This window comes from Prinia subflava, chromosome 17 (genome assembly GCF_021018805.1).
Source record: "Prinia subflava isolate CZ2003 ecotype Zambia chromosome 17, Cam_Psub_1.2, whole genome shotgun sequence".
NCBI lineage: Eukaryota > Metazoa > Chordata > Aves > Passeriformes > Cisticolidae > Prinia > Prinia subflava.
The window spans coordinates 15,364,271-15,392,259 of NC_086263.1; the positions used below are offsets into that span (position 1 = coordinate 15,364,271).

General features: G+C 58.5%; 1 protein-coding gene across 2 annotated transcripts; it reads left to right on the forward strand.

Moving 5' to 3' along the window:
- The first annotated feature begins 546 nt into the window (after positions 1-546).
- On the forward strand, positions 547-27,948 carry RAB26 (RAB26, member RAS oncogene family). Of its 2 annotated transcripts, none has more exons than XM_063414757.1 (9): positions 547-781; positions 3,238-3,387; positions 21,764-21,805; positions 22,416-22,482; positions 22,754-22,806; positions 24,839-24,904; positions 25,058-25,114; positions 25,355-25,431; positions 25,889-27,948. In XM_063414757.1, the coding sequence occupies exons 1-9, from the start codon at positions 572-574 to the stop codon at positions 25,989-25,991; spliced, it is 825 nt and encodes a 274-aa protein (XP_063270827.1). In that variant the 5' UTR covers positions 547-571; the 3' UTR covers positions 25,992-27,948. The 2 variants fall into 2 exon arrangements, with proteins under 2 accessions (XP_063270827.1, XP_063270828.1); XM_063414758.1 differs by having other exon boundaries at positions 551-781; positions 3,238-3,348.
- Positions 27,949-27,989: the final 41 nt, after the last annotated feature.

Sequence of the window (27,989 nt, forward strand, 5' to 3'; positions counted from 1 at the left end):
CTCCTGCAGACCCACCAGAGGTGCCTGCCGGTGCCCCCGCGGTACCCGCGCCTCGGGGCCGGGGCGTGCAGGGGAGCGGGTACCGCCGTGAGTGTACCCCCTTCAGGCGGGTACAGACCACCGGGCAGCTCAGTTCTCGCCGTGTCCGCTCATCCTGGTGCCCCCCGGTGTATCCCGGTGCTCCCAGGTTCCCGCCGTGGTCCCTGTGCTCCCAGTGCCCCCCGTGCTCTCAATGCTCCCGGTGCTCCCCGGTGCTCCCGATGTTGCCCGGTGATCGCAGTGCCCCCTGGTTCCACCCGGTTCCCCCCGTGCTCTCGATGCTCCCGGTGCTCCCAGTATCCCCCAGTTGTTCCCCCCGGTGCCCCCCGTTGCTCCCCGGTTCCCCCCGGTGCTCCCGGTGCCGGCGCTGCGGGGCGCGAAGGGGCGGAGCCATCGTCGAGGCCACGCCCCCTCCCGCCCTTCGAGCTCTGCCATTGGCGGAGAGGCGGCGGGGGCGGGGCCGCGCGGGGCGGCGGCGGCGGCGGCTCCCGCGCCCCCCCAGCCCCGGCGCGGCCGCGGCGCCGGCCCCGGGATGTCGCGCAAGAAGGCGGCTCGCAGCAAGGGCGGCGGCGCCGCGCCCTCCGCCGCGCTGCCCCCCGCCGCACAGGGCACCGGCCGCGCCGCCGCCGCCCCCCGGGGCAGCGCCGCCGCCGCCCCCGAGCTGCCCCGCAACGGCGGCGCGGCGGCGGCCGGGCGGCCCTCGCTGAGCAGCAGCGGGGAGTTCTACGATCTCGCCTTCAAGGTGCGGGACCGGAGAGGGCAGCGGGGAGGGCTGCGGGAGCGCGGGGTCAGGCAGGTGCGGGGTCAGGCGGCTGCGGGGTCGCGGGTGGCGTCCGCGAACTTCCCGGGGACCAGGACCGGGCGGGCATCCCTGCATCCCTTCATCCCTGCATCCTTCATCCCTGCTCGCCTGGATCCCTGCTCGCCTGGATCCCTGCTCTCCTCTCTCCCAGCCCCGGCATACCGCCCCTCCGCAGCCCCGGTCGGGTCTCGCCCGGCGGGGGCTGCCCCCGCAGAGCCCCCGGCAGCGGGGCCGCGGCTGCGGGACTTGTGCAAGTGACGGCCCAGGGCCGCTCCGGGGAGTTGCTGTAAGCTCCCGGATCCTCGTTAGCCTACAGTAAACCGGGCTGTGAGCAGGGTGCTGGCAGCCCTCGAGGGGCATCGGACGTGCTCCGGCTGCTGCTGAGATCTCCCCAGCGTTTTGGGCTCGGATGGCTTCTCCTGGCTGCTTCAGATCCTGGCGAGCGAGTCACAGAGCAAATATATTTGCGTCCTCCCCACTTCATCATGCGACCTGATGCAAGCCCAGCTTGGAGCTCATTTGATGATTTTAGGGCTCACATTAGCGATTTTGGGGCTCGTTTAGTGATTTTTGGCTGTTTCACGACCCAGTGAAACCCATCTGTGTTTCTAACACGGATCTCTGTAGCCGAGCCCAGGGGACTGAGCCTGGAGAAGGTTTTTTGTGGTTTTTTTGTGGGTTTGCTGTGGCAAGTGCCACCTCGGTGTGTGGTGTTGAGAGCTTGGTGCCCGTGGCAGTCGGTGCAGCCGTGGTGGTGTTGAGGTTTGGGCTGTGGGGTAGGAGGTGTCAGGGTTTGGGCTGTGGGGTTGGAGAGGGACGTTCCAGAAATGTGTTTGGTTGCTTTGGTAGGTGGTTGGTCCTGATACAGCTGCATTCATGGTTCAACAGCTTCCCTAAAATGGAGCCACATCTGTGTTTGTGCTGGTCCTTGGCTCCTGGAGCTCATCTCTGCCTGCCCAGCCTGGGGCTTTCCCTAGGGATCATCCCTGTGGCACAAGGATGAGCCAAATGGGTCTTGGATAAACCCAAATGCACCAGGTAGACAAAATACCTGCGAGTGTCTAGCTGATTTTGAACCAGTGGCAGACAGAAATTGCTTTATATCCAGTAAAAACCTGGTTCATTAAACTTTCTCCTTCCCTTCTCCTCTCCTGAGGTTCCTGATCTCTGCCTGAGGCAGTGGCCAAGCCCTGGGCACAGGGCTGGATCCTGGCTCTGGGCACTCTGCATGCCTGGGTGAGGCTCTGGTGGTGCTGAGTGCAGAGAAACTGCGGCTGAGGGTCACCTATTCCAAAAAGATGTATGGAAAATATTTTAAAACCCAATATTTTGTACTAAAATGACTTCTATTCACCCTTCCCCTGGCTTCACACTGGGCTCTGGCTGCCCTCACCCTGCTGTGCCAGGGCTCGGTGCCTGGTGCTCCTGTGGGACACCAGTGTGGGGCTCTGCTGGGGGTGTGGGGCACCATGGGCAGCTCCTGCCCTCTTTGGCAGTGCCAAAATGAGCTGTACCTGCAGCCGGGGCTGCTCCTGCCTGTCAGGGCTGAGCTGCAGAGGGGTGGTGGCATTTGCCACTTCTGGCAGCTCCGGGGAGGGTTCAGTGTGACCCAGGGCAGTCCCTGCCATGAAGTCATTTAAGTCCTGTCACAGGTTAATGGCTCGTGGAAGGCTGGTGGCAGAGCCCTGGGGGAGAGGGAACCTGCCATGGCAGGCATGGAAGGAGCTGGCACAGCCCTGGTCCCGGATTTCTCGGTGTCATCCTGCCGAGGGGAGCAGGGTCAGTGCCCTGGGGGGCAGCAGGGCTGGTGGTGTGGGCAGAGGGTTTGTGGAGCTGCATTTGGGAGCAGCCTCAGCTCTGCCGTGGTTGCTTTGTGGCAAGGAGCTGCCTGCCCTGTCTGTGTGGGGAAACTGAGGCAGGTGGCACCAGAAGCTGCTCCCTTGGCATCCATGGAGGACTGGAGGGCAGCCGTGGGCATGTGTGGGTAGAGTGCACCCCTGGGGCTGGCACTCATGGCTAGGGACCCCCTGAAGTGTCCCCATGGGCAGTGTCACCCTCCCCACACGCCGTGGGGTGTTTTGTGGGTGCTCTGGGGACAGCACGGGCAGCTCGTGTCACCCAGACAGCACCTCTTGGTTTGCAGGGCCCCCCATGAAGGACCTGTCAAGTGCCTGTCAGGGGAAGGTGTCTGCAGTTTGGTGACACGGTGCAGGGTGGGGAATAATCCCATTGTGGGTCTTCCTCACCCTCCCCTGAGCCCGAGGACATCGCTCCTGGATGTGCTTCTTCCCCTCAAGCATCTGCTGAAGTGGAGCAGGGTGAAGGCTGCAGTGGGGCTGCCCTCCCAAAACCTGGAGCTGACTCCCCTCCCTCCCTCTCTCCCTCCCTCCCTGCAGGTGATGCTGGTGGGCGACTCGGGGGTGGGCAAGACCTGCTTGCTGGTGCGCTTCAAGGACGGCGCCTTCCTCGCCGGCAGCTTCATTTCCACGGTGGGAATCGACTTCAGGGTGAGTGCCTGGGCCTTGGCCCTTCCCGGGGTCTGGCAGGTGAGTGATGGATTTTGCAAAGGAGTAACTCACACTGCTCCCAGACCCAAACCTCGCCAGCCTCAGGGTGCTCGGGGTGTGACAGCGGCAGCGGCAGCATCTTTGTTCTGGTTTGCAGAGGGCTGGGGAGCGTGTCCTCTGCTCAGGATCCTGCCTTTGCACAGGGATGGGGAGTGTGTCCTCTGCTCAGGGTCCTGGCTCTGCACAGGGATGGGGAGTGTGTCCTCTGCTCAGGATCCTGCCTTTGCACAGGGCTGGGGAGCGTGTCCTCTGCTCAGGGTCCTGCCTTTGCACAGGGCTGGGGAGCGTGTCCTCTGCTCAGGGTCCTGGCTCTGCACAGGGCTGGGGAGCGTGTCCTCTGCTCAGGATCCTGGGGATCATTCCTGCAACAACTGAGGCCACACATCTGCCCATGAAAATATTTCCCTGAGGCAGTCTCGGTGTTTTTTAAGAGCAGTTTATTTTTTTTCTCTTGACACAACAAAACCAAAACTGATACAAACCAGGATGCCCTGGAGGAGCCTCCTGAGCACAGCTTTGGGGTGCTGGTGTGGGGCTGTGGGGTTGTGTTGTGCTGAGGGATCTCGGAGGTCTCGTTTGGCCGGGAGCAGCCGGAGCCTCCCGATGCCAGGAGAGTCACGGGGGCAGCGCTCGGAGCTGTGCAGCTCCAGTGGGGACAGTGGGAACCTGAGGCCAGGGAATAACAGGTGCTCTGGGGGAAGAAAGGGGATCTTGTCATGCCCTGCAGTGCCCCAGTGTGCCCAGAGCAGCCTTTGCCAGGCAGGAACACCAAGCACCGGCCGGGGCCCTTGTAACCTCTCCTTGGCCATGTTTCCCTGTCAGCCCTTGCTGGGTGGGCTCTCTGGGGTCTCTGTGGCTCAGCAGGCCCTGGAGAAGGGGATCCCCACCCGTGGGGTGGGACAGCAGAGCAACAGGAAAGGTGACTTTACAGAGGTGGCACCACAGAGCCTTTGCAGCGGCTGTGCAGGGCACGGGGCAGCTCTGCCACCGAGGCAGCAGCCGGCAGCACGCCCGGCGTGGCTCCCTGGCACCAGCATCAGCTGCTCCCTGTCCCTCGCCAGTCCCCACCATCTGCTCCCTCCAGAGGGTGGGTTTGTCACCTCCCAGGGTGTCTGGGCAGTGCTGCTCCCCCTGCCCTGCTCCCGGCTGTGCCGTGTCTCCGTGGGATGGATTTGGCTCCGTTTGGGTGCTGTGAAGAGCTGCTGGTGATGCCACACACCAGTGCTGCGTCTTCCCAAGCGCCTTTTCCCAGCAGGATCTCGGATCTTCACTTTTCTTGGAGCATTTCTGGGAGATGAGTGTCTCTTGTAACCTGCTGCTTGGCTGGGGTGTGAGTAATAACCCGCTGGTGCAGCGACATTGGGAAGGGATGAAGGACAGCTCAGAAAGCCCTGAGGGAGGCTGGGGGCTGCTGCAGGTGAGATGGGTAAATTGGGGTCTGTAATTTTATACAAAGGTAATTACACAGTGTTTCAGGTGTTCTTCAGATAAAAGCATTTTATTACTGATTGCAGTGATTGATACAGAGGGCAGCCATAAAACCCCGTGACTTATTGATCAGAGCGCCGCAATGACTGTTACTGAGAAGCAATCAAATTAGGGTTAATTTACTTCTCTAATAGAGCTGCTAGAGCTACATGTCTCTGAAATGGGCAGATTATACAGTGGGGGAGATCACGTGTATGCCCTAAAACTCATTATCATCATCCTTGTAAGGCATTCATAATTTTGGGGGGACATGGAAATAGTTTTTTGATGTGCCTCTGCGTTCCCACCAGGATAATCCTGTTTGGTAATGGTCCCTCTCGCCGTGGGCGCCGCCGTGCAGATGACGCTCTGGGGTGGCAACACTGGAGGCTTCTGCTGGTTTTAATTTGTGTCTTTTTAACCATGAACTGTCGTATCACAGCTCGTTCTCTGCGCAGCCCCGGAGCCTGGCAGGGCTTTGCTGAGGAGCTGTTTGCAAGGGGAAGGTGCTGCTGGGGTTTGCTGTGTTCTCTTGGCCCCCTGCGAGAGGTGCTGAGCCAGCACAGGGGGGTTATTTTGGGGTTCTGGGGTGGTTTGGCGGGGTTTGTGCCAGACTCTGAGCCTCGCTGGCAGCGGAGGCTGCAGGGAGCTCCCCAAGGCCAGCGCGGGCGGCAGCTGCGCTCCTGTGCACGCACGACCTTGTTTGGGACCTGCGGGGCCCTGGGGCCCATTTCCGCCAGGAAACCACGGGGATGGAGCTGCCCAGCTCCTGACACTGTCCTGGGGACCATCCCCGCTCTTCCTGATGCCTGCAAGCGCTCTGGAATGGGGTGGAGCCGTGCTGGGGGCAGCCCCAGCCCAGCCCAGCTCCCTCCTCTCCCCATCCGCTGGTCCCAGTGGGCTCCAGCATCCCTTGCTCCTTTTCAAGGATGTCAAACCATTAGATGCACCCGGAGCTATGGCTAATGGATTACATAGGCCACAGCGAATGTAAATGAATAGAAATCCATTTAAAATTAATCTGGCATTACTATTCCTAATGGCCCCTGAGGTTTGTTCCCTCCTACTGTTTCATGTGAGGGAGAACCTCCCGCGACGTGTTTGTTTATTATCATCTCTTAAACAAAGAAGGATGTTGATCTGAATGTGTTTGGAAAACAAACCACTGATGCTGGGGAAATAAAGACGATTGTAATATTAAAAAAAGGCATCAAGATGGCACCTGTTGGCTTCGAGCTTTGGAGGTGCTGAGTCCTCAGTGTTCCATTTGGAAGATTTGGGTTGCTGGGGGAGCATCTTTAGCTGCTGGGGATGATTCCAGCCTTCCCAGTCCAGCTGGGACAGGGCCAGGGTGTCCCTGAGCTGGGGGTGCAGCGCTGGGTGAGCCCTCACTGTGGGTGCCATCGAGGCAGAGCCCTGGGAGAGGGGTCCTGCTGCTGGCAGAGCTTTGGCTGAGCAGAAGCCTCTGTCTGAGCTCCTGAGCTGCTTCCCCCCAGGCTGGGGGACAAACCCCTCCCTGCCTCAGTGTCTGGAGCCCAGGTGTCACCTTCAAGGCTTCATTGCTAGATAATTAGGGGCTTAATTATTGCACTCCGTGAGCTGTGCTGAGCCAGGGCTTGAGGTCTTCTCTGGGGAGTCCTGGCAGGTGCCTCTGCTTGGGGGGGGTCTCTCCTCACAGATCCCCAGTGGTGAGGGCAGAGCTGCTCCTGGCCAGGCCGTGTGTGCTTTCCTGGCTTCACACCTTCGGGTTCCAGGGGGAAGGGGCTCCTGGAAAAGATCAGGTTTAGTGCCCAGGGGTGTGAATCCCGATTTCTCAGTGCCATGGAAGGAGCTGCCTCTTCTTGTAATTTTGGCAACGTTGCAGAAACCTCGAGAGAAATTCAAACTGCGCAGCCAGCGGGACTTGTGTCCTGTGGTGACAGCTGAGGGATGGGAGGGGGTCTCACCAAGGCAGAGCAGCCAGAGGGCCACGGGAACCCACCCAGGCCCCGTGGGGCTGCCAGCCCGGTCCTCACAGCCCTGAGCTTCACAGGGTTGGGCAAGTGAAGATTTTTGTACTAATTGGACCTGAAAGGAGAAGAACATAAAAGAAAAAAAATTAGGGATGAGTCTCTTTTCCCCGGGAAAAGGTGCTAATGAGCTTCTTTGCATTAGCAGGGGTGATGGTTCCCGTGTCAGTCAGTGGGATGGAACCTTCTGATGGAGTTCAGAGCAGGGTGGCTTCTCCTGATGTTCTCGTGGATGTGCAGTGGTGTCACTGCTCTGTTGCTGCCCCGAGGACAGGGAGCAAAGCAGCATCGCCCTGGCACCGAGCTCAGGTGTGTCTGGGCACAGCTCCAGGCTTCCAGGGCAGGCAGTGGGCACAGGGGACATTTCCTTTGAAGGCTCAGCTTTGATGTGCACAGGTTGGCAGCGCTGTGAGGGGTTCAGCTGCTCCTGCACAGCCCCCTCGGGAGGCTCCGTGCTCAGCCCCAGCCTTGGCTGTGCCTGCTTAATCTGGGACGGCCCCGTGCTGTAAATAAAACCTGGCACCGGTGGCCCTGAGCTCTCAGGGCTCCTGATTACACCAGCCCTGCGCTGCTCAGGGCTGCAATCAGCCCTGTGTGATGTGGTGGTTTTTACGTGGGAGATTTGTTGCATCTCTGCTTGGTTTTTGTTGTGTTTGTGTGTGCACCTTCCACGGGCTGCCCCCGGCTCCTGCAGCGAGCTGAGCTTTGCAGGAGGATGGGAACCTGTGCTCCAGCCCTGCAGGGTGTGCAGGAGGATGGGAACCTGTGCTCCAGCCCTGCAGGGTGTGCAGAGGAAGGGAACCTTTGCTCCAGCCCTGCAGGGTGTGCAGAGGATGGGAACCTGTGCTCCAGCCCTGCAGGGTGTGCAGAGGAAGGGAACCTGTGCTCCAGCCCTGCAGGGTGTGCAGGAGGATGGGAACCTGTGCTCCAGCCCTGCAGGGTGTGCAGGAGGATGGGAACCTGTGCTCCAGCCCTGCAGGGTGTGCAGGAGGATGGGAACCTGTGCTCCAGCCCTGCAGGGTGTGCAGGAGGATGGGAACCTGTGCTCCAGCCCTGCAGGGTGTGCAGAGGATGGGAACCTGTGCTCCAGCCCTGCAGGGTGTGCAGAGGATGGGAACCTGTGCTCCAGCCCTGCAGGGTGTGCAGAGGATGGGAACCTGTGCTCCAGCCCTGCAGGGTGTGCAGAGGAAGGGAACCTTTGCTCCAGCCCTGCAGGGTGTGCAGAGGAAGGGAACCTTTGCTCCAGCCCTGCAGGGTGTGCAGAGGAACACTGACCATGGGCTGGATTCACCCAGACTGGTCCTGGCTGTGCGTGTGCTAGGACAGGGCTGTGCATGCCCTGAGCATTGGCTGGTTCCCAGTGAGCACCCACATCCCTGCCCACATCCCTGCCCACATCCCTGCCCACATCCCTGCCCACATCCCTGCCCTCACAGCCTTTGCCTGGTGGAGGAACCCGGAGCCTCCTGAAAGCCAAGGGCTGGCTTTTATCTCAGCGGTTGGCACAGAGCATTAGCAGGGCTCATTTTCTGATGGATCAATCTGGAAAAAGTGGGAGGGGAGCTGCTTAGGCCAGAAGAAAGAAACGGAAATAAATTAATTTCAGCGTCTTTCTGTGCAAAATTAGCCCTCAATGTTGGAGGGAAGGAACTCGGGCACTGGGCAGAGTGTTTAGTCTCTCCTTTGCTGTGTGGGGTCAGGATGGGGGTTTGCTGCAGGGGGGTGGGTTTGGGTTGGTCCCCAGTGCTGGAGCTCTGGAGAGAAGTGGCCTTTTCCTGGGAGAAACATCTTGGAGCTCCCAAGTTGCTTGGACCAAATTCCCCTTCATGGGACAATGCCAGTGGCAGCAGAGGTGCAACCAGGATGGGGAGGGTGGTGCAGGAGCGGGCAGGGGGTGCCTGTGCTCCACCCTGAGTGTGCCCATGGCAAATTCTTGGAACTGGATGACCTTTAAGGTCCCTTCCAACCCAAACCATTCCATGTTTCTGTGTGTTTCCAGCAGCTCTTTGTCTGAAAATCAGTTTGTTCTGCAGCTTCCATTGCTGAATGAATTTTAATAGCAGCCAGTAGCTGATTTCATATTTTTGCATTTCTCACTGTATGAAGAGCTGGGCTCAATTTGCCCAGAGTAGATTTCCATCCCTGCAAGTGTTCAAGGACAAGCTGGATGGGATTTGGAGCAGCCTGGTCTAGTGGAAGGTGTCCCTGCCCTCGGCAGGGGGCTGGACCTGGATCTCTTTGAGATCCTTTCCCACCCACACCATCCCAGGGGCCTCTGATGATCCCTGCGATGCTCCCACTCCCCTGCCTGGCTCCAGGCTATGGACACGACGCTGCAGGGGCCAGCTGTGCCCAAACCCAGCACGGGGAGGCAGATCCTGGCAGTCTTGCCCAGGAAGGGCAGCACTGCTCAGCTGGGATTGCACCCCTGGTGCCCGTGTGCGACTGCGGGCGCTGCTGGTGGTGCCTGTGCCCCGCTCTCAGGATGGGCTCTCGGGGCAGTAAATGTGCATTTCCCATACCAAGCCAAGCCCTGCTTTTCTGCCTCCCTTGCAGAGGGACACTCACAGCTTTGCAGTCGCTGCTGTCATTTGCATGCAGGGACTCAGTTGCCAAGAGATGCTGCGAGCGGTGCCCGTGGCGGCTGCGCCCGCTCCTCGCAGCTCCTGGGCTTTTATTCATCCTCCTTTTGCCTCCTGCTTTTGGAAAATAATAACCCCCAGTCGTGCAGCACAGCAGGAAGATGCAAACCCCCGTGTGCAGGCAGTGATCCCAGTGGACAAGGGACTCTGTTCCTGCCTCGGGGAAGGCACAGAGAGAAGATGAATGTCTTCAATGCAAAGAAGCGCTTGAGCAGCTGGAGTGGCAGCCAGCCCCAGAGCCTGCAAAAAAACTCTTAACCAGCTTAATCCTCTTTGCAGGATGGTGGGAAGGTGCCTTCTCCACCTCCTTGGTGTCAGAAATACCACCCAGAATAGTTTGGATGTGGAATTTTGCATCCATTTCAGCTGCCGTGACAGCGCTGGGGATGTGAGGTTTGCGAGATGCTTCTGGAAGGGCACCAGAGTCTCCAGGCTGGTGCTTGGTGTCTTCCTGGTGCCTGTTGATAGCTGGTGTCCCTGTGGGTCTGTCCTGGCCTGGAGTGGATGGAATAATGGATTTAATTAGCTCAGGGGGAGGGCAGAAGGCCTGGGCTGCTCAGGAGCTGCAGTGCCAGGACACAGGCAAGGAGAACGCGAACCTGGGAGCTGCTGGTGAAAGCAGGGAGGTTGTAAAGGTGCTCAGCACAACCTGCCTCTGTATCCTCCTGGTCTGAGCTGTGTGGGAGCCCAAAACCCCTCCAGAGGATGGGAACCATGGGGAACTCAGCTGGGAAATGCAATTCCCACCCACCCACAGTGCCTGCAGGGGTGCGGGTCAGATCCCACATCCCTGCAGGGTCACTGGGAAGGAGCAGGGTGAGCAGGAGCTCGGGCTGGGGAGGGCTGTGGGCACACGGTTGAGCTGTGTTGGCTCCTCTCTGGCTGCTGCCAGGTGGGAATTTGGCTCTGGAGAGGCCAATTTGGGCACTGGAGCATCCACTGCCATGGATCCGAGCCGGGCTGGATCTGCTCCCGGTGCCAGGACCTGGGAGGGAGCATTTTATAGTCAGTAAAACATTTAAATGGGGCCAGAGTAAGTCTAAATGGTTTCAATATTTAATGGAATACATTTGGCTTAATTTCACTTTCATCTTTTATTTGTGATAAAATATTGAACGCAGCTGTGCAGAACTGGATTGTTCTTTGAAAGCAGGGGGAAGGCACCCAGGAAAGGGGGGAGAGGAGGGTTTTGGGATGTCTCTAACCCTCCCACTGGCCCCAGGATGGGCATTTGGGGCATCCCTGCCCCGTGGCTCTGCCTTGCTTAGCTCCTGTGGCCCCTGCGCCCTTGCTGCCTCTCTGCTGAGCCACTGCCTCGTTTTGTTAATTAATTAATGCTCCCAGCAGGCGTTGGGTTATTCTTGGGTGGATGTTGATGATCTCTGTGGGGAAGGGTGAGGTGCCAATCCCGGGTTTGGCAGTGCTGCAGTGGCAGGAGCTGACTCTGGCTGAGCTCACCAGCAGCTCGCTGTGTGTTGTTGTTCCCTGAAAAACAACTTTACCTCTTCCCTTTCCCAAAGAGCCACTCCCTGAGACCTGAACCACGGGGTCGGTCCCATCCACGGGGCTCTGCTGGTCCCTGTGGGGGTGGCACTGAGCACCACCATGGCCAAAGGCAGGGCAGCAACTGAACGTGCCAGAGCCTGCAACAGGGAGCACCAGCAGGTCATCCTCCTTGGGAAGAAAAAGGGAAAAAACTGGGAAAAACCACCCCCATCCAGCAGGTCAGAGCTGTGTTTGGGGTGGAGGGAGCTGCAGTGTGGTGTGCCTCTGTCCTTGGATGGTGATGGGGCACACACTGTCCCTGTGGCAATGGGGGATTGAGGGCTTTACCTGCAGAGCCTTTGGAAATGAAATATTTTGTTGTTGGCACCACGGGCAGAGCTGGGCACTGCCCGTGTGCTCCTGGCTCCATCCCAGGGTGCTGGAGCTGCCCTGGCTCAGGATCCCAGCAGTGCCCTGGAGCTCACACAGCTTTGTTTGTCTACCAGGGACATTCAGCATATTCAGTCCTGGCTCAGCACCGAGTCATTGCCCTGAGGCATTGGTGAATCTCTCGGAAGCAACAGCAAATAATTCATCTTTATGCCTCCACTGGGAAAAAGTGTTTCTCCCTGATCATAACTAACGTGAGCTGAGAGCTTGTGGTGCTTCAGCTTTAAAGAGTGATGTCCGCTGCCCTGGGCCGTGGTTGTCCCAGGGTGAGGAGGAGTTTAATGGGTGCTTTGGGGGTCTCAGTGATGCCTCTGAGCTGAGGAAGACGTTGGTGTGGCGGGGCTGAGTCAGTCCTACCCGCAGGAGGTCAGCAGGCAGGAGGAGTCATCTTCCAGGGGACATAAAACCATTAGCACGTCTCTGAGGATGTGACTGTTCCTGGTGTGAACACCCGGACAGGTTTTGTTCCGTGTTGTGTGGGGTTTTTCTATTTAATTTGCAGACAGGAGTGGCGTGGTGGGCACCGTGCCCAGGGTCAGATGCCACCAAGCCATGGCACCCACCTCGCCAGCCCTTGTGCCATCTGCCTGTATCTCGGGACGTTTCCTCCTGCCTGCCAAGCCTCGATGTTCTCGGGCTCAGTGACACACCGGGGAAATGGAGGCTGTGGCTTTTCCAGCTTTGCCTGCGCAGCATCACCACGGCAACGATCCCGGGCAGGCTCGGTGGCATCAGCGCTGTTCCTGGGGACAGCCACTGCTCCTGGCCCCGCTCTGGTGTGTGCTGGGCTGGGCAGGAGCTGCAGGTCCTGCCCCACGCCAGGGCTGCTGCTCCTCCCTGCCAGGACCGAGCCTGGGCTGGCCCCAGTGCCTGGCACATCCCCCAGGGACAGCTGCCTGTGGGGCCTGTGTTCCCAACCTTGGAACAACTCCCTGTTAAGGATCCTTTCCCCCCAAAGCCAAGGGCAGGAGGCTGCTGAGGGCACCTGGGCAGCCCCAGCGCATCTGGGAGTTGTAGAGCTTGCCCCGTGCTGGGTGCTGGATTTGGTGGAAATTGCTGGATTTGCTTCTCATGGCACTCACCAGCAGCCGGTCCCACCGGTGCCTCCATGCCCTGCTGCTTCCTTGGAGCTGATGAGTAAGAAAAACCCAGCTGCATGTGTGGATGCAGAACTCAGCCCAGCCTCGCTGCTGGGGGTCGAAGTGCAGACCCTGTCCAGGGATCTCCCTTGGAGGAGAACTGTCCCTGCATGAGCATCCATCTACAGTGCCCAGGGAGTGCAGGGTCAGTCCTGAGCCCTTCTGGGGGGCACAGGGAGCCCTTCCTGCAGCTCATGTTCCAGGTGGCCAGGCTCCACTGGTTCATCTTTTTCCCTGCTGTTGAGCACTCTCAGCCCTGGGAGCTGTGGGGAAGCAGCCGAGCTGTGACCCCTGGGCTCTGCATGGCCCTCACGGGAAGAGCCGGGGGATTGTTGCTACTCCTGGTGCCAATTTTTAGAGCTGAGCCCGGGTTTGGCAGCAGTGCTGGGCAGCCCCAGGCCTGGTGAGGGGCTGGCAGCAGTGCCAGGCAGTGGGGCTGTGAGCCCTGCTGTGTGTCCCATGGCAGCAGTGCCAGGCTGTGGGGCTGTGAGCCCTGCCCTGTGTCCCATGGCAGCAGTGCCAGGCTGTGGGGATGTGAGCCCTGCCCTGTGTCCCATGGCAGCAGTGCCAGGCTGTGGGGCTGTGAGCCCTGCCGTGTGTCCCATGGCAGCAGTGCCAGGCTGTGGGGCTGTGAGCCCTGCCCTGTGTCCCATGGCAGCAGTGCCAGGCTGTGGGGCTGTGAGCCCTGCTGTGTGTCCCATGGCAGCAGTGCCAGGCTGTGGGCTGTGAGCCCTGCGTGCCCTGTGTCCCATGGCAGCAGTGCCAGGCTGTAGGGCTGTGAGCCCTGCCCTGTGTCCCATGGCAGCAGTGCCAGGCTGTGGGGCTGTGAGCCCTGCCCTGTGTCCCATGGCAGCAGTGCCAGGCTGGTGCCCGCCCTGCCCAGGGCACTGTTCACTCAGAGCCCAGGAGCTGAGCTTGGAGAGGGGTCCTGCTCTGTGGAGCTGCTCCCCAGACCCCTCTGCATGGGGGTGACACATCCAGGTGGCCTCTGGCAAGGCTGGGGCTCAGTGAGTGGCTCTGTGGCTCAGCCCAAACTTCCTTCAACCCATTCACGAGCTGCACTTATCAGAGTGCATGAATTAATGGCAGAAGTGCTCAATAATGCCCAAAATAACTTTGTTCCCAAGCAAGCGTTAGTGGCTGGCAGATGTGATGTGTTTTTCCCTCCTGAACAGCACACACACGTGAGGTCAGGTTGTTCCTGACAGCCGGGGGGGCTGGGGGAGAGCAGCGGGAGCAGAGCAGCTCTGCGAGGGCTGATTCTCCAGGGATCAGCCCCACAGCCCAGAGCAGAGGGAGAAATCCTCTCCTGAGCACCTGGCTGCTCCAGCTGGATTTCTTGGCTGAGGCTGAGGTTCCCAAACGTGCAACAAAAAAAGTCAAGGAGATTGTGTGCGAGTTTTGGTTCAGTTTTGTTTATAAAAGCTTGGAACAGCTTCCCAGGAGCGTGGTCTGCACTGCTGCCCAGACCTCCAGCACCCACGGTGAAGGACTTGGGGTGTTTTATCTCCCTGGGGTGATTTCCCAGCACATTCCTGGCTTGCAGCTCTGCTCCAGAGCCCCACTTGGGGAGGGCAAGTGTTGGAGTTGGATTGGTCTGGCTGGCCGGGGTGGTTTTGGTGTGGAAGCGCCGGTGCGGCTGAGCGTGCTGCAATTCCTCAGCACCTCTGCATCTCCCAGGGCTTTCAGTGGTGCCCAAACCTGGGAAGAGCCTGCTCTAGTAGAGCAGAAAATGGGAGAGCTGGGACTGCTGCCAGAGAGGAGGAAAAGCCTTGCAAAGATCAAAGCTTTGAGTGCACGGTGCCTGCGCTGTGGCTTCTGCCTTGTGCTGCCTGTGGGTGCTCCCGAGTGGCCACCCCGGCACTGGCAGGGCAGGGCTGGGGCAGGGGCTCTGCCTGCTCAGCCCCTGCATCCCCAGCTCTGTCCAGGAGGGATTTCAGGATTGTTTCTTGCACAAGGAAGGGCCAGATGGCCAGGCAGGACCGTGGTGGCGTTGCCACCCGTGGCAAAGTGGAACTGCTGTGGTTGGTGAGGAGACAGTGGAACCTCAGGAAGCTCTGCTGGACTTTGGGGAGCAGCCACAGGGCTGGGGAGGGTCCTGCCCTGCAGAGGGGACAGGACCTGCTGTGTCTCAGCCCTGGCTGTCCCTGCAGATGTGGGCTGTGGTACCAGGGAGCTCTGGGACCTGATGGATGCCAGTCCTGGAGGGTGACTGGACTCACAGACATCAGAAAATCTCATTAGAGCTGTTCAGTCACTCTCTCCTTGAGTCCTTCAAAGAATCTGGGCTCAGGTTTGCTGCACAGCAGTTTTTGGGAGCTGTCTGCCTTGGCTGTGGGTGAAGGATGGGAGTGTTTGGGATAAAAAGCTGCAGATTCCTTTGTCAGATTCCTTTGGGGATTTCATTTCTTTAGGGATGAGAAGTGCTCTTTAATAATGCTGTTTGCAGTGCTGTCTGCAGACGCTGCTGTGTTACTGCTGGGTGCTGACAGAATGTTTGCTGCTGGATATTCAGCCCTGATTATTTTTTTTAAATTGGATTGTAAAGTCTTCTCAGAAACTTCAGGCAAGTTTTCAGCCCAGGGCTGGTTGCAGTCACTGAGAGAAATCCTAGAATCGTTTAGGTTGGAAAAGACCTGTGAGGTCAGAAAAGTGCTGCTAGGCTTTATTTCTCCCTAGATAAACGATCCCCTGTCTAACAGGACCTGATGAGCCATTTTTCATCTCTGTGGCTCTGACGGGGCCGTGTTTGCTGCAGATGAGAAATGATAGAGCAATAACTGCTCTGTGGAGATCCCTGTTCAGCTCTGCAGCGTGGCATGGCCTTGATGAGGAAAATTAAGATGAATATGTCAAGCGTTACTGATTCCCAGTATTGGCACAGATCTGTGTGAGCCATCCCTGCCCCCTTTGTTTCCAAGGCTTCCTGGTTTAGAAGGAAGCAGGGATATTTTAAAAAATATCCCTTATTTTATAAAGGAGGGGAAAAAGAGATGGGAGGGGTGAGTGATGCAGCCCAGGGTGGTGGGGGAGCTGTGCAGACCATCCCTGGTGGGGAGGATCCCATCCCGTGTGTCGGAGCTGCAGGGATGGGCTGCAGCCTCCCTGCTGCTTTCTGCTGGCTCTGGTCTCCGGGGCAGATCCCACCCTGCGGAATTTTGGGGGTGTGTTTCTCTGGCTGCCCCTGGGGTTGGGGCTCAGGCTCAGTCCCAGGCTGCAGGGACATCTCAAAGCCTCGCACGGCCCCGTCCCCTCCTGCTGGGGTGAGCCCCAGCAGCCCCACTGGGCTTGGGAGCATCAAGACTCATCTGCCTGTGCCTCCCTCAAGGAACCTTCCCAGGGATCATCCCAGGACTCTGCTGGTTCCATGGAGCAGCCAGGCTGGGAGGGAACACGACCCCCACCCGGGGCTGCTGTGGGCGATGCCGAGAAGCAGAGCAGGGCTGAATTTGAAATGTATGATCCTAAGCAGATCCTCTTACCTCTAATCTGTCCCTAAGACAGGATTCTCTTCTTGCCAGAAACCCCTTTTATTTGCAGACTGATGTGACTAGGAGATGATAAGTCACTAATTCTTCAGTGTGCCTGCTCGAACAAGAGCCTGGACTCTTATCTCGGCAGGGCTGGCAGCCAGGGAGATGTTAATTGGGATTTAATGTAGTGAACACGGCTCTGGACAAAGGCTGGTGCTGCTGACATCCCTGGGGCACTTGCTGGGTGCTGTGGGGCAGGGGCTGTGCCCAGCTGGAGAACAGGGGGCATTTATGTAGGGCTGGGCTTGTGGCTTCTCCAGGCCAGAGGTGGCAGAGGGGACAGGGTGGGGTGACCCCTGCAGGGGCTGTGGGGTGGCTCTGGCACCGGGGCAGGTTGGAAGCACAGTGAGCTGTGAGGGGCCGGGGTGTTAATCTGCATTTCCTGGGATCTGCTGAGGAGCTGAGCAGGAGCTGAGCAGCCAGAGCACACTGTGGGCTCTGAAAGGATCTTGGCACCGGCGCTGGAGCGGCTGCAGGCAGGAGTGTGCAAGGCCTGGGGAGGAAAACATCCCAAGGCAGAAGTTTCTATTTTTAGCTGCGCAGTGCAAATGCACAGAGCTGCTGAGGAATTCATCACCTGCCCCGGGAGATGGATGGTTGGGATTTTTCTCTGAAAGGAAGATCTATAGGAGAGGCAGAAGGAACTGTGCTGGGGTGTTTTTGCCACCCGGGTCTCCCCCAGGATGCTCAGGGGTGTTTGTGGTGGTGGCACAGCTGAGGAGGAGGGAGAGGATCACTAAATGCAATTCCTGGTGCCGGGGACATCCTCCAGCCCCCCACAGCACGGCTGGAGCAGGACCATGTCCAGCCACACCAGGGCACAGCCTCCAGCCCACACCCCTGCCCTGCTCTCCCCATTCCCAGGGGCTTTCTGCAGGTCCCAGCACAGCCCCGGGCTGTGCCCTGCCCTCTCCTGCAGGGAATGTGCTCCTGGAAGGGCTTTCCCAGGCTGTGGGCTGGCTGTGCTCTCCACGGAGGTGCTGATGGCTGGGCTGGGTCAGGCACTGCTTGGATTTAGAGGGAGCAGGTTTTTGGAGCACTGAGGGGGCAAAGTGGGTCTGCTCCTGGACCCTGGCCTTGGCAAGGATGTCCCTGAGGCAGGGGCTGTGTCTGAGAGGTGCTGAGCCACCAGGAGCAGCTCCCTGGCTGCACATGTCTGGGAAAACCTCCGGGCTCTAACGAGCACATTCAATGCAGTGTCCTGCTGTTTTGGGCAGATTTCCATATCGATCCTTGATCTATTTTTGCAGCCGCCGTTGGAGGTGGTGGTTATTTGTGTGTCTGCTGTATCACAACTCATCCCATTTCCTCCTGGCAGTGTTTGTGCTCGCAGGGGCTCCCTGGGCTGTGCCAGGTGGGAATTTGGCTCCTGCTGTGGCCTTGGCAAGGGCTGGGGTGCCCCAGCCTCCCTTCAGCCAGCCCTCCACTGCTGGGTGTCTCCTGCCCTCCTGGAATAAAGGAGAACCCGACCTATCCTCACTCCCAGGTGGCCTGGCCCGCTGACACCACAACCTAATGACATTTCTGGGTGGCTGCACTGTCAGTCCCACAGCTCATTACTGGCACTAATTAACTCTGTGCTGCCCCAGCGCCTGCGCTCTCTTTGATCTGTAGTCGCTAATGCCATTTATCCCCATTTTGACAGGAATTTGCCCACCCTCAGCTGCAGGAGATGCCTCCAAGGCTCAGTAATGACATCTGAGGAGCTTTTTTTCCATGGTAAAAGAGCAGGGGGGTGTTTGGGTGGGCACTCCTGGGCAGCACCACTGGAGCCAACACCAGTCCCAGGCTCCAGGGAGGCAGGGTGGGGTCCCCTGGCTGCAGCCTGAGTGGTGCCAGTGAGCAGCCTCCCATTTGTCCAGTTAATTGCGAAGCAAATTGATCCATGTATCCAATTTAACTTTAAAGGTTTAATTAATGAGTTCATGCGTGTTAGGGCTGGCAGAGGCCGGGTTGTCGATGATGCTGATCCTGGGTCATGCTGCAGCTCCAGTGCCCTGGGCTCAGGCCCCTGGGGCTGTGCCAGTTGCTGCTGGTGGCATCCAGGGGACCTGTGGGGACCCTGTGGTCCGGGGTGTGGCTTTGCCCATCTTGTGCTGCTGTGAGGGCAGAGCGGGGTGGCAGGGCTGGGTCTGTGTGGGAGCATCGTCCCTGCACGTCCCAGGAGCGGTTTTGCTCTGCCACCGTCCCCTCCCTCCCTTCTGCTGCCCCCGGGCAGTCCTGGGACCCTGCCAGGGCTGCAGCCAGCGGGGCCTCGGTGTGTGATAATGCTGCTCTTAATTGAGGACCATCTGCACTCCGTAATTTGATTTTTCCCTGCATCTGCGAGGTTCCAAGTTTGTTTATCTGATGTCCTGAAGATTATTTCACTTCGGAGCATCGTGTTTGTCCACCCCAGGCACTGCGGGCATTCCGCTGCAGCCCCTGCTAGACGAGATTTCAATAACGTTTGCGCCGCCCCAGGAAAAAGGACACAAAACCTGAAATTGGTAAGGGCAGCAGCAGAGCTGAGGTGCAGGGATGGTTTCCCTGCCCGAATTGTGGCAGGAGGCTGCTGGGAGCGTTACCTGTGTTCTGACAAACGAGGTGAGAAGAGGAAGGAGCCTGCGAGCACAGCCCCTCCCCTCGCAGGCAGGGCTGGCAGCACATTTCACGTCTCAGTGCATTGACACACAGCATCTTTTGTCTTTGGATGCTTATTAGGAACAGCCCCCAGCTGTGCCTTGGAAGGGCTGACAGGAGAGGATTGAGGCGTCTCCTTAAAAAAAATAAAACTGGGAGCTGGGAAGTCACTTAGCTGTGGTGTGGGGAGGAACTGGGCACCAGTTTCATCTGAACCACGCTGGTGTGTGCTGCTGGCAGCAGCCCCTGCCCTTTCCCAGCCCAGCTCCTGCCTTCTTCTTCCCTGCTCCTCCCACCTTCTTCTTGGCTTCTTCACCGTGTCCTGCAGCCACCCTGTGCTTGGGGGCAGGCAGGGATCACAGAATCCTGGAATGGTTTGGGTTGGAAGGGACCTTAATCCACACCCTGCCCTGGGCAGGGACACCTCCCACTAAACCACATCACTCCAAGCCCTGTCCAGCCTGGCCTTGGACACTTCCAGGGATGGGGCAGCCACAGCTTCTCTGGGCAAACCTCTTTGGGATGCAGGCAGGGATGCAGGCAGGGATGCAGGCAGGAGTGATGCTCTGGCTGTGTCCTGCCTGCAGGAGCACTTCTCCAGCTTCTCACCCTGGAACCCTGCTCTGTTCCATACCCAATCCTCAGAAAATCAATTTTTTCCCCAGGCTGGTCCAGCAGCACCTGGATCCCTGTGCAGACTTTAATTAGGTCCAGGCATTTACCTCGCTAAAATATAGGTCAGTCGTAATTAGCGTGACTCCTGTTGCTGCCGGCTCCGTGTTAATTAACTCCTGGAGGGGAGGCCAGCGCATGTGGGGCACCTTTGGAGCTTCAGCTTTTTTGGCTGCTCATCAGATGCTTCAAGGTGGCTTTGGCCTGGATGATCCCTGCTCAGGGCTGGGGCCGTGTTCTCCCTCCCTCCCACCCACGGTGCTCTGTCAGCCTTGGGGACATGGGCACGGCCCTGGGCACAGCCACACGCTCTGCTCTGAGCTGGAGCTGCTCACGTGGCCATGGGGAAGGGCACCTGTTTGGTGCTGGTTTTAACGTGACGCTCGTCGTGTCATTGTCCCTTGTCACCATCCATCACACCAAGTGTCCTCATGCCCTCGTGCCAGGAGCTGGGGCTGTGTGTGAAACACTGCGCTTTGCCTTCCTCTGCAGTCCCTGGCACAGTCCCTGGCACAGTCCCTGGCACGGTCCCTGGCACGGTCCCTGGCACGGTCCCTGGCAGGTGGTATTGGCACCTGGGCATGGTGTTTGGAGTGGCATTGTGCCAGTGCAGAGCCTGTGGGATGTGCCTGCATGGAGGAGCCAGGGGTCTGGAGAGCCAGGTGAGCTCGGAGAGTGGATCTCCTGCAGAGCATCAACCTGCCCTGCCTCACCTGTGGCACAGGTCAGGGCAGGGCTGTTCCCATCCTCTGGCCCTGCCTCACCTGTGGCACAGGTCAGGGCAGGGCTGTTCCCATCCTCTGGGAGATGCAGCTCAGCCCCGTTAGCCGTGGCTGTGGTTCTGCCCTGGGATGGCTCTGTCCCTGCTCACCTGGGAGCCCCAGGCAGAGACACAAAGCTCCGTGGCAGGGGGTTCCCTGGGTTTCAGGCACTTCAAGCCTTCAGGGGCCCTGGTGTCACAGCCTGGGCAAGGCTCAGCTCCACATGCAGGGAGCCCTAAGCCCCCGGCCGGCTCCCCGAGCCCCGGCTTTTCCCCGAGTGCTTCCCAGCTCCCCCACCGCAGTCCCTGCTGCCTATTTTTACAGCTCCCGGGCTGTGAATCACTTCTCTCCCCCGTCTCAGTCGCTGCCTTTGAAGGTATTTATAAACCTCGGCCGTCTCCCTGCGCCTGCCTGAGCAGACGGAGGATCCGGCGCTCCGGCTCTCTCCTGCCCTCTCTCCTCGCCGGATCCTTGGGTAGATGTGCAGGAGATGAGGTTCTCCCTCTGCCCTCACTGAAACTATCAATGAAGAGCCTCACCAGCACCTGAAGGTGCTGAGCAGTGTGGGAAGTGCAGGGATGGATCTTGGCATGGATCCCAGGGGGGTTTGGTGGCACTGGAGTGGCTGGTGGCGTGCCCAGTGCCAGGGGTGGATGAGCCAGGGCTGAGCCCAGCTGGGGTCCTGGCAGCCTTGGCCATCCCGTGGCCATGTGATGTGGGAGATGGGAGCATCCCAAACCAGCTCCAGGGCAAATGGAGGAAATGGGATTTAAATTATCACCAGAGGCACCAGCTGCCTCATCCCACTGGTGTGCTGTTCCCTGGCCGTGTTTCCAGCACGTCCCACTGATTACTGTGCTAATTTCTATGGATCTGGTGAGCAAATTAATCTCTCCTCTGCTCCTTCCCCTGGGACCGCTGCTCTGCAGGCTTGCATTCCTTTCATGTTTGGAGAGGCTGGTGCAGATTGCTGGGATGGTGGTTGCTCTGGGACACGGTCAGGATCCATCTCTGCCCTCCCCCTGAGGGGCTCACACAGCTCCCTGCTCTGCCAGGGGATCCTTCCACACAAAATATCCTGTTGGCTTTGGGGAAAACCCAGTGTGGAGGGACACTGCCCCCTCTCCTCCTCAGTTCCACCTTTCCTAAAACCAAGCAAAACAGGGGGGAAAACATCTTAAGAGAGAAACCAGGAGAAAAACGGGCAGGAGCAGGAGTTATTTTTAATTTGCTGGCTGGATGTGGAGTGGTTGGCTCTGTCTTTTGAAGGCCTCTAAGTGGGATGCTGGTGCTCATTAATTTATGGCCAGAGGTCTCCAGCCTGAGCTGGGTGAGGCATTGCCAGGGTTTAGGTACCCAAATAGATGCAACTTGTGCTGATACAGGGAGAGATCCTCTGGCTGGGTCATGGTGAAAACGGCTCTGCAGGTGCTGGGACTCATGGATGGGAGTTTAAGGAGCAGGAGAGGGGATCAGTGTTTGGGGGAAACACTGATGGAGATGGGGCCTGGCTGTGTCTCCCTTGGCATTCTGCAGCTGTGCTCACCCCTCACCACCCTGTGCATTCTCTTTCAGAACAAGGTGCTGACGGTGGATGGGGTGAAGGTGAAGCTGCAGGTATGTCCCCAGGTTCCTGGAAGCATCTTGCTTGCTGCCCTGGGTGTTCAGAGATGGACACAGCCCCTCAGAGGACAAAGCAGAGGAGCACCCCCGAAACAGGGCCCCACCTCTATCCTTATGGACCCTTCTGGCTGCTCTGAGCCCTTGGCAGGAGCCTGCTCGGGGCTGGGGGCTGTTCTGGCCACAGTGATTCCCATCCCAGCCCGTGTGCCTCTGCAGCCAGAGCTGCTCCAGCCCCCTCAGACCTCATTTCTCTGAGCCCTTTGCCCGGAGCTCGGTAACACAGATCCCCCAGGCAGCAGCGTGCACTCTGCAAATCTCCTGCTGCATTAAGGACTGATAAATCACATTAGCAGGTCCCCTTGCATCCATCTGCTCCATGGATTTTCTGATTAATGGCCGTGTTGGGAGCCCCTGGCCACGTCGTGTCCCCACGCTGAGGAGCGGAAAGAGGCTGCTTCCACATTTATTGTTCTGTTCATTTTTCCTCTCGATGTCCCTGGGTGCAAAACCTGGAGAAGCTTCCTGGGGTTGCACCGTGCTGTTTGGGCTGGTTTGGGTGGGTTCTGTCAGGTGTGATCCCTCTGCTCCTGTGTCTGCCTTCCAGATCTGGGACACAGCCGGACAGGAGCGCTTCCGCAGCGTCACCCACGCCTACTACCGGGATGCCCACGGTAAGCACGGCCACCTCTGCTCCTCTGCTCTTGGGGAGCCCCTCCCTCCGGCTCTGGGGGCCCTGAGCTGCCACTCCAGGCCAGGGGAGCCAGGAATCGCTGGAGTGGTTTTCCATGGGAAGCAGCTGTGTGGAGGGAGGAGGCTCTGCAAACACCGGCAGTGTGAGGTGTTGCTGTGCTGGGTTTTAGCGTGTTCTGTATCTCACAGGGGCTGTGCAGTGTGCTCTGAGCCATGGGCACAGGCACTGACAGCCTGTCCCTCTCTCCACAGCCCTGCTCCTGCTCTACGATGTCACCAACAAAGCGTCCTTTGACAACATCCAGGTACAGCAGCACCCTGGCCCCTCCTGCTGTCCCTCCTGTGTGTCTGTGGGTTGTGGTTGTGGGTTGGTTCAGGTGGGAGCTGTGGTCCCTTGCAGAAGGGCTGTGGTTACTGCTGAGCACCTGCAAGGACAGGCAGGGGACAGGCAGAGGTTTTCCCTTTCACAGCAAATAAAGGGTGATGGATTCACTGCTCCAGCCAATTAATGCTGTGTAATTACCACACTGGCAGAGAACTTGCTGCAGTAGCCGAGCATGGGAGCTTTCCTCACCGAGCTGCTCCCTCTGCCCCCTCTGCTCCTTCAGGTCACAGTGGGTCGGGGTTGGGCACCTCATTGTCCCCCCAGCTTAGTCCAAACCTGGCAGGGAGAGGGTCCCACCATGTGGCACCTCCCCAGCCCACCTGCCCCTCCTGCCAGCTTCGGGGGCTTCCTGGTGCTGTTCCCAAGTTTGTCCCCTGCCCTGGGTCCTTCAGGGCAGCTGGGCAGCGGTGCTGGGCTCTCAAACCTGGCAGAGGGGAGAGCAGACTCTGCCCACATTTCAGTGGGGCAAGCAGGGACACCTCAGTGTCCCCTCCCTTCACCCCACTGGTCCCATGTGGCTGCTGAGGCCACCTGTGCCAGCGCTGCCAGAGCATGTCCCGAGCCGGGGAGCAATTATCCCTGACTGAACTGGATGTAACTGCTCGTGTCCTGGGCATGAGAACACCGTGTGCATCCACGGGGAGCAGCTGTGCCTGTACAAACACCCCGTGCCCTGGTGGCATCAACACCTTGGGGCTGTGATGTGTCACACTGGCTCCTGGGGTCCCACAGCCCCTGATCCCCTGGGGGCCTGGAGCTCTCCCTGCTCCAGAGCATCCTTCCCTGGGCAGCAGCACACCTGCCACCCTCTGTGCCTGCAGTGCCATGGCAGGGACAGGGCAGGCCCTGCCACCCTGCTCCCTTGTCACCAGTGCTGGGAATGCCTCCCACCAGCTGGGCCTGGCAGCGGTGGCAATTCCATCCTGAGGAGCTGGATGGCTCAAGGAGGGGGAGTGCTGGGTGTTACACACGCTCTGAGTCTGCTCGGGGCTGGTGACCCTGTGAAAGAAAATCCTTTGGAGGTTTCATGTTGCTGGATAACACGGCTGTGTCTGCAGCATCAGCAACCCTGGGGACACAGGGGGGATGTCCCTGCACGTCACACAGCCCCAGTGGGAAGGAACGAGCACCCAGGGGAATTGCCAGGCTTTGGAAAGAGGGATGGAGCCAGAGTGGAGTCAGAAGGCAGCCAAGGGGAGTCCAGAGTGACTCCAGCCCATGATGGAACTGAGCACCCTGAGCCCAGCCTGGGTGCAGTGCGGTCCTGGGGCTGCAGCCACGCTTTGGGCTCCTGCTGGGTTTGGAGCAGGCACCACTGGGGACCACCGGGGATCACCAGGGATCGCTGTGAGCCCAGCAACAGCACTGGAGACAGCAGGCAGCTGCTCACACCACAGGGTCAGGGATTACAGGGAATTAGAGCAGGTTTGATTGGATTAGGCTGGATTAGAGGGCACGGAAGTCACCCCACGGCTGGGGGAGGCAGGTTCAGGTGCCTGCTGCGAGCAGTGTGCTGGGCACGGGGGCAGCACGTGCAGGACACAGGCACAGGGCACAGCCCAGAGCCAACCCTCAGCCTTGTCCTCTGAAAGGAGGTTCAGTCTGAACATCCCAACTGGGGGGAACTGGGGTCAAAGCCCTTCAAGCACCCCTGGGCAGATGGAGTGGGCAGGGAGTGTCAGAAGGCTGCTGGTACCCTGGGAAATGGGGATCTGGTAGCAGCCAAAGTGGGGTGCTGGGCTTGCTTGGCAGAGTGGGTCCCCCAGGGCTCGGGGGCACCCCAGGGTACCCCCTTGTTGACAGGGATCATCCATGGGACATCCCCATCTTGGGATGGCAGCATTGCCTGCCGAGGGTGTCCATGCCAGGACTGGGGCAGCTCCCCATCATTCCCGTTCCCCTCCTCCTCCTGGGGCCGTTGCCAACCCCTCTCTTTGGCTGTGTCCCTCCAGGCTTGGCTGACAGAGATCCATGAATACGCACAGCAGGATGTGGTCCTCATGTTACTGGGAAACAAGGTGAGCCTGGCCCCAGGGCTCTGCCAGAGCCTCCTCTTCCTCCCACGCTGGAGCCACGGGCAGGGGAGCCTGGCAGGGCACAAGGGGACAGGGAGGTACAAGCTGGTGACCTTCCAAATCACCACAAATTGCTCTTTGCCATTCCTGCTGCAGGTGGATTCAGCTCAGGACAGAGTGGTGAAAAGGGAGGATGGAGAGAAACTTGCCAAGGTAGGTGAGGTACCTGAGGATGTGCACAAGAAAAGTTTACCTGGAGACCAGTCTGCCCCAAAATACACCTGGGAACACTTGGCTTTTTTCCCTTGTCATGCTCTCCCCTTTCTCCTCATCTGCTCTTCTTCCTTTAGGTTTCTACTAACACCTCTTGTTTCTTTGTCCTCAAAAATTACTCCCGAGAGCCCTGGGAGCATGGTTGGTGCCATTCTGACACCGCTGTGTCTCACCCCACAGGAGTACGGAGTGCCCTTCATGGAGACCAGTGCCAAGAGCGGCCTCAACGTGGAATTAGCGTTCACAGCCATCGCAAAGTAAGTGACCAGAGCTGTGGCCTTGTCATCATGAGGAGCTTTAGCAGTGTCCAGGCCACGCTGAGATCAACTGAGCTGGGCAAGGCAGCTTGGAATCACGGAATCTTGGGATGGTTTGGGTTGGAAGGGACCTTAAAGCCCATCCAGTTCCATCCCCTCTCATGGGCAGGGACACCTTCCACCATCCCAGCTTGCTCCAAGCCCTGAGCAGTCTGGCTTTGGACACTTCCAGAGATCCAGGGGCAGCCACAGCTTCTCTGGGCACCCTGTGCCAGGGCCTCACTATCCTCACAGGGAAGAATTCCTTCCAAACATCCCATCTATCCCTGCCCTGGCAGTGGAAAGCCATTCCCCTCTTCCATGCCCTTGTCCAAACTCCCTCTCTGGCTCCTTCCAGACAAAATCCTTTCCCTGCCAGAAGCAGCAGCATAAGAGTAACATCTTTGCCCTTTCCCAGGGAGCTGAAGCACAGGTCCATGAAGCTGCCCAACGAGCCCAAATTCAAGCTCCACGACTACGTGAAGAAGGAAGTGCGAGGCTCGGGCTGCTGCAGGTCCTAACGCGTGTTTGTACAGAGACTGGGGCCCGTGGGCAGTGTGTGCATGTCTGTCTGTGTGTCTGTGTCTGCCCCAAAGGCCAGCTGAGGCCAGGACACAGGAGCAGCAGGAAAGGCTCTGCAGTTCCACAGCCCCATCGCATCCATCGGCCCCGGCTGCCCTCGCCAGCGTTCCTGCCCAGCTCGCAGGTGGGAGTGGGTGTTTGGGAAGGGCTGGGCTCTCCTCCTGTGCCTGCTCTGTGAGGCTGCTGTACCCTTTGTGAGAGCCAGCGTGTGACACAGGGGAACCAACACCTCCCTACCTACAAGGAAAGAAAGTCCTGACTTTTTTCTGGGTAGGAATAAGTCCTGAATTCCCTTTTCTTCCCCTGTGTACCTGGAATTCAGCTGAGAGCCCTGGCCTGGGGCGTGCAGGAAGGGTGTGTTTGAAGGCAGCCATTTCTGTAGTTGCTTTCTCCTGTCTGTCCATCCCTGTGAGGTGGGACACGCTTCCACAGTGAGGGATTCTCCCGTTCCCTGCAAAGGCCCAGCTTGCCTGTCCGAGTGAGCTCCTGCACACCTGGCTGTGTACAGATCTCTGAATGTTCATCCCTTCGGGAAAGGCTCTGCTTGTCCTCCTTCCACCCTTTCTAGTACTTTGAGAAGAAACCTAATGTATTGCAGCTTATTCTAAATACCTTCCTGTAAGTGTGATGGTGTTTTCAGACTGCAACAACGCTTTGATATCTTCAAAGTTCTCTTGGGCAGCTCTTTCTTTTCACTGCGGAGAGCTGGGGGGAAGCTGCAGGCAGTGATTTTACAGGCTGCAGACTCCTGCCAGCTCTCTTCAAGGGCCTCCTCACCCCTTTGGTCTGTGTCAGGCTTTTGGCTGGTTTTTTGTCAAGCTGCACTTCTCAGTACAGATTTGAATCTGGATGAAGTGTTTGGCCTTTGGCAATTTTTCCCTTTGAAAACTCCACGCACACATCAGCAGGTGCCCGCTGTGACGAGCCTCGGTGGCCTCTCCAAATGAAACAGAGTAACCCATCCTTTGCCCTCCAGCCAGCACAGCCCCCCAGCTGCTGACTCAGATGCCCCTGCCCCTCATTTTTCCTGGGATTTTGGCTCCAGCCCTGCCTTCCCTATGGGCACAAGGAGCCTCCGCAGCTCCCACGTGCTCCCAGCTTCACTCCTCAGGGAGCTACAGCACACGAGCAGCTACAGCTTCACAGGGTGAAAAGGGATCTTAAAATGAACTTGTTCTTTCCCCCAAATAGTATTTTAGGGGAGAGACGAGTCTTAAAATGTTTTGTGTGAGGCAGGGCCAGCCTGGCAGAGGCAGGGAACTGCCAAGAAGCTCCACAACCGTTTCCTCATCCTGCCCTTGGAGCAGCAGCAGCCCCATCCCGAGGTGACAAGGATTCTCCCTAAAGGCAAAATTTAGGATTCCTAATGGATTAGGATTCCTAATGTCAGGCTGCTGCCTTCCCTCTCCCTCAGGCTGGCGTCTGTCTGGGTTACAAAGCTGACAACTGCTCAATTCTTGCTCAGAGTGGGTCTAAAACAAATAAAAACTCCTTTGAATGAGGAAGAGGTAAACATTTCCCTTTGGAGCACTTCCAGCCTGCCTGTGGGGAGCAGACTCTGCTGCAGCAGAGGCCTCACAGCCATGGCTGTGGTTTAGAACTAAACCCGGAGCAGGCTCTGCCCCAGTCACCAGTTCCCAGTGTGGGACTGGTTCCCCAGTGCCTGCACAGTGGCCTGGCCCCAAAGCTCCTCCTCACGCTCACTTGGGATTTTTCCATGGGCTTTTGCTGCCACCACGCGGAATTGCTCAGCACCGCATTAATTAATTATTCGAGTTAATTGCTCAGTGCACCCAGCCATGTACGAGGACTCTGCCTCACCTGCAGCATCCCATTTCTGCTGGCTCTTGTTTACAGCTTTTGGTTCATTCCTGTTAATAAATTTTTTTAATAATCTCCACGGCTGCAGCGGTGTTTTGATTGTCCTAACACACAGC

Bases quoted from the DNA above. Each gene is read 5' to 3' on its own strand.
- RAB26 (XM_063414757.1), top strand. From the start codon at position 572: ATGTCGCGCAAGAAGGCGGCTCGCAGCAAGGGCGGCGGCGCCGCGCCC. The intron at 782-3,237 runs GTGCGGGACCGG...CCCTCCCTGCAG, and splicing joins TCTACGATCTCGCCTTCAAG to GTGATGCTGGTGGGCGACTC. The intron at 25,115-25,354 runs GTAGGTGAGGTA...CTCACCCCACAG, and splicing joins ATGGAGAGAAACTTGCCAAG to GAGTACGGAGTGCCCTTCAT.